General features: G+C 44.1%; 1 protein-coding gene across 1 annotated transcript in view; it reads left to right on the top strand.

The window, feature by feature from the left end:
- Nucleotides 1-4,111: 4,111 nt before the first annotated feature.
- NSUN6 (NOP2/Sun RNA methyltransferase 6) overlaps nucleotides 4,112-10,422 on the top strand; it is a 40,891-nt gene continuing 34,580 nt past the window's right edge. Inside the window, exons 1-3 of the mRNA XM_082259826.1 lie at nucleotides 4,112-4,230; nucleotides 5,742-5,897; nucleotides 6,201-6,280. Coding sequence (XP_082115952.1) covers nucleotides 4,156-4,230; nucleotides 5,742-5,897; nucleotides 6,201-6,280 — 311 coding nt within the window. The 5' untranslated portion in view covers nucleotides 4,112-4,155. The remainder of the gene's footprint in view (nucleotides 4,231-5,741; nucleotides 5,898-6,200; nucleotides 6,281-10,422) is intronic.

Raw genomic sequence — 10,422 nt, 5'->3', positions numbered from 1 at the left:
CGCACAGCCGCCACCGATACTTCTTCTCACCAGCGGTGCCCCTATACAGCCGCGTGCGCGTTCACGCCAAGGCTTTACCTCAGCCGGCGTCTGACGTGCGTGTGACACGTTCAGACGTCACGGACCTTCTGTCTCCTCGCGGTACCATAACGATACCACACACCACCTCGATCAATCATAGGCAGACTCTCCCCACACGCCTACTCCGGTGTGGAACGCATGTTGGAACGCAAAGCGCATGTGCAGTAAGTGTTTATTCCAACGTCACTTCCGTTACACAATCCGATGGGATAGATCATCGATCTCTAGAGTCCCCGATTCCAACTCTATTATGTCTCCACTACCAGGAACTGAGACTCCGCAGTAGCAGAAGTAATTTTGTCTACAATAAAATGGCCGCCGCATTGGACCTGCATACACCAAACTGCAGACACTTTTTATTAAATAAATCTTTATTGATGTGGACAGAGAGACAGGATACATGTGTTACAAGAAGGTAGGATTCGGTGTCAGGAGACGTGGATCGTTCATTGCTGTCCATACATTTATTCTGCAGACTTCATAGAGGTAATATGTCTGATTTCTGGTGTGGGTGGATGTCACCTCTTATTTCCAGGGACAATGTCTGCTTTTGTTGCTTGAAATGTCCCTGATTTCCATACTCAGCATGTCTAGATCAATCCTGTTTGTATATGTCAGTTCTTATCATAATATTATGTGATTGGCTTTTGTTTGCATGTTTGTCTTATTTATTACTGGAGAGCACCATTTAAAATCTTGTCAGTCTCTGGTGCCAAAATCCAGCACATGCCAAAAATGTATAACTAGTTTTTTTTTTTTTGTTAGATCTGATTGGAGGCTCGGTATACGTCTATGGACAGGGGCATGTAAACAAAAGTCTACCTGTTAAAATCTGAAAGGTCTGCAAAAACAAAAACAAAAGGAAAAGTTTTGATGGATCTTATGTAGTCCGTAGTCGGATGTAAACATTTATTTACACCTGCCTGCCCATAGTCTGATCATTTAAGGTCCAGGATGGCAAAAGGGCATTAGACACATCTGTACCATTCAGCCCCCGTTCACACTGCTGCGACTTGTCATGTCATTTCCAAATAGCATGACCATTTGTACCCACAGGCTCTGGAAGGATCCCGACAATAATGTTGTGATCCACCTAGTAAAGTTGCTTGATTGTTAACTGGCTCTCCCTTTCAGTGTGCGGCTGGGAGCTAGAGCCAGCTGCTCCTGTCCCTTCTCCAGACTGGTACTCCAGTACCCTAAGGAGGGGGGGAACAGGGACTGACAGTCACAGCAGAGCAGCCAGGACTAGAAAGTCCATCTTCAGAGTGCTGGAAGAATAGCGATAGCGAAAATGTCAATTAAAGAGCTAAGTTCATGAGATGGCATGTACCTTGTTGGAGGTAACTCATGATAATCCGGCACATTTTACAGTGGAGTTCAGATTTAAAGTTGATTGTACAGAGATTGTTTGGTCAGATTGTTACGTGTATGGTGAGCCTAAGGCTGTGTTCACATATGTCCAGCTGTGGTTTGCAGTCCAGAGTCCGGTGCGTTTCTGTACACTAGTTCAGGTGTGAAATTTTTGCCTGAACTCTCACCTAAACCGGACCCAGAAGGACCCTTTTTAAAACCTCCCAGACAACCGGGTCCATTGAAAGCCGGTCACATTTACATTATGTGCAAATTGGATATGGTTAAAAACGCATCCTATTTGCATATATGTGAACTAGAGCTGCACGATTGATCCTTAAGAAGTCGCGATCTCCATTCAACCTCCCTCACGATCGTAATCTGGCATTTCCATGATTCAGTGGCTGAGAGATAAAGAGAAACATTGTATCATTTGGTTCTTTTAGATCAAAGGGATGAACTTCGGTCTGTAAATGAGGGCCAATTAACCACTTAAAGAGGAAGTAAACTCAGCTTTATTATTCTATTTTTTCAGAATATTTGCATACAACAAAGTATTTTAATGAATTGCACATTGTAACATTATTATAAAACAATTCTCAATTACCTTTTTGTGGAAATATAAAATAGATCTTCTTCCAGGAATCAGCTGCATCATTTTTGCTAATGATTTTGGTCTCCCCTGTGGTCGTCATTTCCGATTCCGCCCTTATTCGTTTCCTCTGCCGAAATCTCGCACATGCGCGATCACTTGCTATTCAAGCCTCTTTCTCGATAACCGTTACTACGTGCTCCGTCGTTCCCAGCTCCCATGACTACAAACCAGGTAATATATATATATATATATATATATAGTGAGCTGCATTGCTGATTCGCTATATATATATATATATATATATATATATATATATATATATATATATATTTTGTTTAGCAGGGACCCTAGAGAATAAAATGGCGATCGTTGCAATTTTTTATGTCACACTGTATTTTTTTTTTTTGTATAATCAATTTTTATTGAGAAAAAGGTGCAGTAACAAACAATGTATCACAGAAACAAGAAACATAAAATAACATAACACCGTAGAAACACACTAATAATAGTGCATAAATGAACGAACAGCATGAACTTGACAATGCACAATAACTATGCATATGAAGAGAGCAACTGGGGGATACGGGATCCCCAAAGTAATGGACAGGGCTGGATCATACCAAAGCGGGCTGAGACAGGTCTCTCCCAGGTCCAGGCATTCGGCCCCACGCGACCCACCCCCCCCCCCCCCCAGGGGTGCAGAGGGAGAGAGAGCCCGCGTCGCCAGTCAAATGTCACACTGCATTTTCGCAGAGGTCTTTCAAAAGCAATTTTTTGGGAAAAAAATACACTTCAATGAATTTAACCACTTTACCGCTGCTCACTGAGCATCTACTGCGGCGAAGTGGCTCGATAACGTCTGATGACGTAGACCTAAGTCGCCAGACATTCCCCTCTTTCGGCGGGGCGCATGCACTGCCGGAGGCTCGCTCCCGCTGTATTCAGTCACAGCGGGAGTCGGGCCAGGGGAGGAGCGGCGGTGATCACCACTGCTCTTCCCCGATCGTCGGGGAATCGAGTGTGGAGATCCGCCCGCTTGTGTAAACAAAGCGGGCGGATCTCCTAAGTGACAGGCTGGCAGCATAGCTGAACCTGCGATCTGTCCTTGTGTCACATAGTCCCCTCCCCCCACACACGTCAGTAAGCACCAGGCATACATTGACCCCTCCCTCTCCAAAAAAAAGGTAACCCCTTCCCTGCCAGTGTCATTTTTACAGTAACAGTGCATATGTATAGCACTGATTACTGTAGTAATGTCACTGGTACCCCCAAAAGTGTAAAAAATGTCAGTCAAGGGTCCGATCTGTCCGCCGCAATATCGCAGTCCCGCAAAAAAAATCGCAGATCGCCGCCATTACTCGTTAAAAAAAAAAAAACTCCAAAAATGACAGAAATCTTTCCCTTAGTAAACGCAATAACTTTTGCGCAAACCAATCAAAATACGCATATTGCGATTTTTTTTTTTTTTTTTTTTTTTTTTTTTTTACCAAAAATATGTAGCAGAAAACAAATTGGCCTAATATGTTAAAAAATTTTGATTTTTACATTTTTTTGGGGGGAATTTCATATAAAAAATGTGAAAAATATTGTTATTTTTTCAAAATTGTCGCTCTTTTTTTCTTTATAGCACAAAAAGTAAAAATTGCACAGGTGATCAAATACCACCAATAGAAAGCTCTGTTTGTGGGAAAAAAGGACGTAAATTTCGTTTGGGTACGGCGTTGCATTAACGCGCAATTGTCAGTTAAAGTCGCACAGTGCCGAATCGCAAAAAGTGGCTCAGACGTAAGACCGCAAAATCCTCTGGTGGTAAAGTGGTTAAAAAAAGCTAAACCGTAAACTAAGCCCAATTTTTTGTATAATGTGAACGATGTTACGCCGAGAAATCTTTATTTCAAGAAAACATAAAAAATGTTGGCGAACCCAGCTTGAAACGAATGATTTCATTGCTTCAGTCAATTGTAAATACACAAACTCCATTGTGATTGAATATTTCTGCTGCTAATTTGTGTGTATGTACATATAGATCTAACATGCATTGTACATACAAATAAAACATGCACTCAGTGTTTCTTCCTATCCTAGGTTATCTTAGCTGCAGTATAAAATGACAATCCATCAAGCATAAAATGTCTGTTTTCCCGAAGATTCTTCTTAAAGGAGAAGTAGAAGATTATCTGCGCAATGTTTATCACAATAAGGAGGTGAGTTCTCTGTTGTTAGAATAACTATGACCTACGATAAAACAATGTGCTGCTCTACCTAATGGCTTCCCCCATTTTTACTACCAATTATAAAAAAAAAATGGAGTAACTTTGGTGTTGTGAGGTCCAAGGACTGCAATATACGTATTCCATATTTATTGTTGGGCTTAGATACACTTTAAGTCATATGTATTCTGTGGACCTCAGGAAAAGCAGCTGCTTTTGTATTCTAATACTAGGACCACGTGGTACTCATACACTGTGGTATGTTCTTATGAGCTCCATATTATCTTCACAGATGCATTCATTGAAAACACTCAACACATCAATGGCCCTATTGCTAGCCTAGAGTAGGGTGTCTCCAAACTATCAAGAACCCGGCTCGCTACAAGAATTTATCCAGCCTTAAGCTAGGGTTAGGTGCATAGATTGAGGATTCAGGTTAGAAGAGACTGCCTATGGTCTCCGCTGATGTGAGAGGGACTCTGATGGGAACCCTAATGTAAGAGGAGAACTGTGGTGGGGACCATGAAGTAGGGAGGGACTCTGATGGGGATGTAAGGGGGACTCTGATGTAAGGGGGACTTTGACTGGAACACAGATGTAAAGGGGCACTCTGATGGGGACCCTAATGTAAAGGGGGCTCTGATGGGGACCCTGATGTAAGGAGGGCTCTGATGGGGGCCCTGATGTGAGGGTGGCTCTGATGTGGACCCTGATGTAAGGGGGGGGGGCTCTGATGGGGACCCTGATGTAAGGAGGGCTCTGATGGGGGCCCTGATGTGAGGGGGGCTCTGATGTGGACCCTGATGTAAGGAGAGGGGGGGCTCTGATGGGGACCCTGATGTAAGGGGGGGCTCTGATGGGGACCCTGATGTAAAGGGGGGGGGGCTCTGATGGCGACCCTGATGTAAGGAAAACTCTGATGGAGACCCTAATGTAAGGGAGACTCTGATGGGGACCCTGAAGTAAGGGAGACTCTGATGGGGACCCTGAAGTAAGGGGAACTCTGATGGGGACCCTGAAGTAAGGGGAACTCTGGTGGGGACCCTGAAGTAAGGGGAACTCTGGGGGGGACCCTGAAGTAAGGGGAACTCTGATGGGGACCCTGAAGTAAGGGGAACTCTGATGGGGAGCCTGATGTAAGGGGGGCTCTGATGGGGAGCCTGATGTAAGGGGGGCTCTGATGGGGAGCCTGATGTAAGGGGGAGCCTGATGTAAGGGGGGCTCTGATGGGGAGCCTGATGTAAGGGGGACTCTGATGGGGAGCCTGATGTTAGGGGCGCTCTGATGGGGACCCTGATATGGACCCTGATGTAAGGGGGACTTTGATGGGAGCTCTGATGTAAGGAGGGACTCAATTAAAAAAAAAAAAACGCGTTCTCCTCCCAAAAATATTTAGTAAAATATACAATGTGATCCTTGAAATGAAAACTGTGGAGACCCCTGCCCTATACAGTGCTATGGGACATGCCTGTGTGACATTTTATGACCCATTTTATATCCTCCAGCTTGTTGCTAGTTTGGGCCTGGATGAAGTGGAAAGAAAATTTGACCGTCTGCAGAGTTGCCTGTCACACCCTCCATCCTTTACCACTGTTAGGGTGAACACGCGGGTGACGTCAGTGGAAGCTACCAAGCAACTTCTCGGTGATGAAATCAAAAAGGTTAGAGATTCTTGTTTTCCCACTTTGCTTTAAAGCTACACTCCAGGCAGATATAAAGGACACAAATAATGCAGCTGTGTAATCAATAATACATCATTACAATACATGAATACATTCTTTTTTTAAATGCATACAGTTTAAGTATCTGAATTTGACTTGGTATTAGAGTTTTGCAATCCCCTGTAAACACAGACAACTGTAAAAACAATACTGAGGTTCTAACCCCTTTTCACTCTATGCAAAACAAAAAAGTTTTTGGTGACGTTCCAGTTTATTAAATGGCACTTTGTTGTTACTTTACAGCAGTTTCCAGGTGACGTTATCCCAATTCATCAGCATCCCAAACTCAAGGACCTTCTATTAATTCCAGTTACTGGACCAAGGTTGGTAATTCATATACTGTATGTTTACATTAAAGCAGGTCTGTACTCAAAAGGTAAAGGTTTGCTATATGGTAGGGAAAATCTAACCGTGTTAAAGAGGAAGTTCCGTTTTTTTTTTTTTTTTCTTCCCTGCAAAGTAGATACATAATGTGCTAGGATGCATCGCATACTACCATGTTATGGGACACCTGCAAATGAAGCTCGCATTGTCCCCGCTGGCGGCCGCATCCATCTTCACCCGTCTTCCTTCCGGGCCTGCGGACTCCGGCTGTATTACTGGCCAGAGCTGCGCGACGTCACTCCTGCGCATGCGCGGGTGCCACCAGTCACGGCACAGGGCTCTGAAGAAACTACAAGGGCATTGTTTCTTCAGAGCGTATGCGCAGATGACGTCATCGGCTGCATGCAATGTAAATATCTTCTAAACAATGCAAGTTTAGGAGATATTTACATTACCTATAGGTAAGCCTATAATAAGATTTACCTATAGGTATAAGTTGTTAAGCTGAACTTCGGGTATTTTTATAATTAACCGGTTGCCGACCGCCGCACGACTATTTACTGCGGCGGTCAGCCCAGGCCAAGCAAAGTGATGTAGGGGTACGTCACTAGCCTGTCACTAGCTTGTGAGCCAATAGTGGGCGGGTGCACGCCCCGACTCGTTCCCTAAGAAGTCAGTGCGTGTGACCGGCGGACCCGATGTCTGCCGGTCACTCGCGATCGTCCACCGTGAGTGCCGGTTCACACTTATGCGATGCGGGAAGGCTGCGAATATGCAGCCTGTTCCCGCATCGCAAACACACCCCTGGCAGTTCACACTGCCATATGCGATATGCTGGGGGTGTCAATGAAATCTTAACGACACCCCCAGTTTGATCGCATATCGCAGTGCGATCTTTACAGTTCGCACAGGATCGGATCGCACATCCGATCCTGATGCGGCTGCAAAAAAGGGTCCTGTGCGTCTTTGCTGCGGGTGCAGTGCGAATTTCAGCCATACAAAGTGTATGGCTAAACTCGCACCGCACAGCCGATCGCATGTAATGAAGGAGCAGTGCGCTCCAACATTACATGCGATCGCCGCAGCCGCACATGTGTGAACCGGCACTGAAGGGAAAAAGGCAGGCGGGTAATGTAAACAAAGCTGCCTGTCATTCTCCCCGATGTAAAAATTGAGATCATACGGTTCTGCAATGTAGGACCGTTGATCTCTGTTCTTACACCAATAGCCATGTCCAATCACAGTTAGAAACACGCCCCTAGGGACACACTTAACCCCTCCTTCCCCAATAAAGTTAACCCCTTCTCTGCCAGTGTCATTTTTACAGTAACAGTGCGTATAGCACTGATTACTGCAGTAATGTCATTGGTAACACCAAAAGTGTCAAAAATGTCAGTCAAGGGTCCAATCTGTCCGCCGCAATGTCGCAGTACCGCAAAAAAAATCGCAGATCACCGCCATTACTTGTTAAAAAAAAACAACAAAAATGACAAAAATCTTTCCCTTAGTTAGTAAACGCAATAACTTTTGCGCAAACCAATCAAAATACGCTTATTGTGATTTTTTTTTTACCAAACATAGGTAGCAGAAAACAAATTGGCCAAAAATTTTTAAAAAATTAGATTTTTACATTTTTTTCGGGGGGGGGGGGGGGATTTCATATAAAAAATTGTGAAAAATATTGTTATTTTTTCAAAATTGTCGCTGTTTTTTTGTTTATAGCGCATGATCAAAAAATCGCACAGGTGATCAAATACCACCAAAAGAAAGCTCTGTTTGTGGGAAAAAAAGGACGTCAAATTCGTTTAGGTACAGCGTCGCACGACCGCGCAATTGTCCGTTAAATTCACACAGTGCCGAATCGCAAAATACCCCCTGGTCAGGAAGGGGGTAAAATCTTCCGGGGCTTAAGTGGTTAATATTTATATAGCACCAACAATTTATGCAGCACTTTACATACAGTACAATCCCATCAGTCCCTGCCCTCATGGAGCTTACAGTCTAGGGCCCCTCACTCACATGCATACACATACTAGAGCCAGCTAGTCTACCAGTATGTCTTTGGAGTGTGGGAGGAAGCCCATGCAATCTCCAGGCATTTATTGTCATGTTTGGGATTCAAACCAGTGACCCTAGGGCTGCCAGATAGAAGTGCTAACCACTATGCCACTGTGCTGCCCATGTAAATCTGCGTGTGTCAGTTTAGCTGCACATATAACTCGCCTTAAAGTGGAACTGAACTGTCCCTCATTGGCACGGCATCTTCTGCTGGGTGCTGGTCTTTGGTCGTCTTCATTGGCTGGCACAGGACGACATCAGTAGCAGCACACAGAGTCCGTTCCAGCGATGTTAGCTGACCTGTGCATGTGCGGCTTAGTTTACATGCTGGAGAAAACAGCAAGCAGGCAGGTGTATTTTTTTGTTGCATTAGAGACATTGCATATCTCTTCTGCAATAAACAGCCTGTCTTCTCACTGTTTTTAGCAGAGGAACTTTACTTCCATTTTGAAACCATGATTAAACCCACAAATTTAAAGCAGAACTAATGTTTTATTGTAAGAAATAGTGAGCAGACGGGGTTTCATTGCAGAAGAGATGTGCACTTGCTGGGTGAAGGCAGCACTGGATCCCTGGGCTGGTAAGTGTCTGTTGCTCTTTAAGCAGATCTCATATTCACATATGCAGTATGTTTAGAAGCCCATATCTATTCCGAACTCTTTTGCTAAAAAACTGAAGTCTCTAGGGGTTACTGCACTAATCTCTCCTATCACAAATTTTGCAATTTTCACATTCAATAAGTTCTATGTTCAGCAACATTTATGCCTCCCAGATCCTTTTTTCCTATGTTTAGATCAGTCATTCTCTACCAAGGTTCCTCCAGAGGTTACTAGGTGTTTCCTGAGCTGTGGCTGATTGACCTCCCATTTTATTGTGCCTGGATAGTTTTGGGTTCAGCACCACTTAGCAGAGCTAGCGGCATGACACCAATTAACTTTTTAGCTGTCTGTAAGGGAAGCATTCTTCCCACTGGCCAACAATGTAAGGAACAATGTCCTCTTAACTCTCAATAAATCGGTTTCTGCAGGGGTTCTCCTGAGACCTGAAAACTATTTCAGGGGTTTATCCACACGCCAAAGTAGTGCAGGAACTTTTTTCAAAGTTGGACCGACTTGTGTGTGACAAGTTAAGACTGCTCTCCTATGGAACCATTGATTTACACGTGTCGTGCTCTCAAAGTCGGAGCATATGTCTCACCAATTTGAACTGGGCCTAATTGAACAAGCTGAAGTTAGAAGCTAATTGGCTGCCGTGCAGAGCTATACCAGATTCGGAGTGCTCCAGTTTTAGTAAATCAACCCCTGTGTTTTATGACAAATGTGGGAGTACTTGTGTGATAAAACAAATCTCTTCTCTCCATTGCTCTGCCTGCTTCAGATCTAATTACAAGACATTTCAGTTTTCATACTACAGGCAGAGGTCTTGCATTAACCTGTGCAATGCGATGCCTCATGCTTGAGCGCAAACAGAACAGAAACAGGCTGCGTGTACAGACCTACAAATGACACCATGAACCTACATGATCAATGCACTTTTTATGCAGGTGATAAACACAAGCTGCAGGTAGGAATGTTTGCTATGCCTTTAAATTCAGCAGGGGATATCTGCCAGCAGGCCCGGACAAGGGGTGGGCAGGAGGGGTTGTTGCCCTGTGCGCAATGGTTTATTGCAGGGATGAGGGATGCCTTGACCCTAAACCTAAGGGAAAGGGGTGGCGCAGGTTGGCATCCTTGCCCTGGGCGCTGGATGACCTTGTCCTGGCACTGTCAGCCAGCTAGTGTTATATACATGCACATATATTTTGGGTTATGAGGTTTCATTCACGTTTATGCAATTCCAAATGGTACAATGTAGTCAGCTACTGCATTGAAAGTTCAGGAAAACAGGACTATTTGTATGGAATGTGAAATGTTACAGAAAATGTGATCGGCATGATGGAAAGGAATTGCTCTGCATTCTAATTGCAATGTTTCATACAACCCGCAGGCAGAGTTTTTTTTTTTTTTTTTTTAAAGGAAGAAATATTCAAAAGCCTTGTAGTTGCAGAGAAACAGAAAAACAAACCGTGACAAGCACAACAACG

This window comes from Pelophylax lessonae (assembly GCF_965119305.1).
Source record: "Pelophylax lessonae genome assembly, chromosome: 5".
Lineage (NCBI taxonomy): Eukaryota > Metazoa > Chordata > Amphibia > Anura > Ranidae > Pelophylax > Pelophylax lessonae.
Note: the sequence above shows the minus strand (reverse complement) of the source record. Positions and strands in the feature narration are given on the sequence as shown.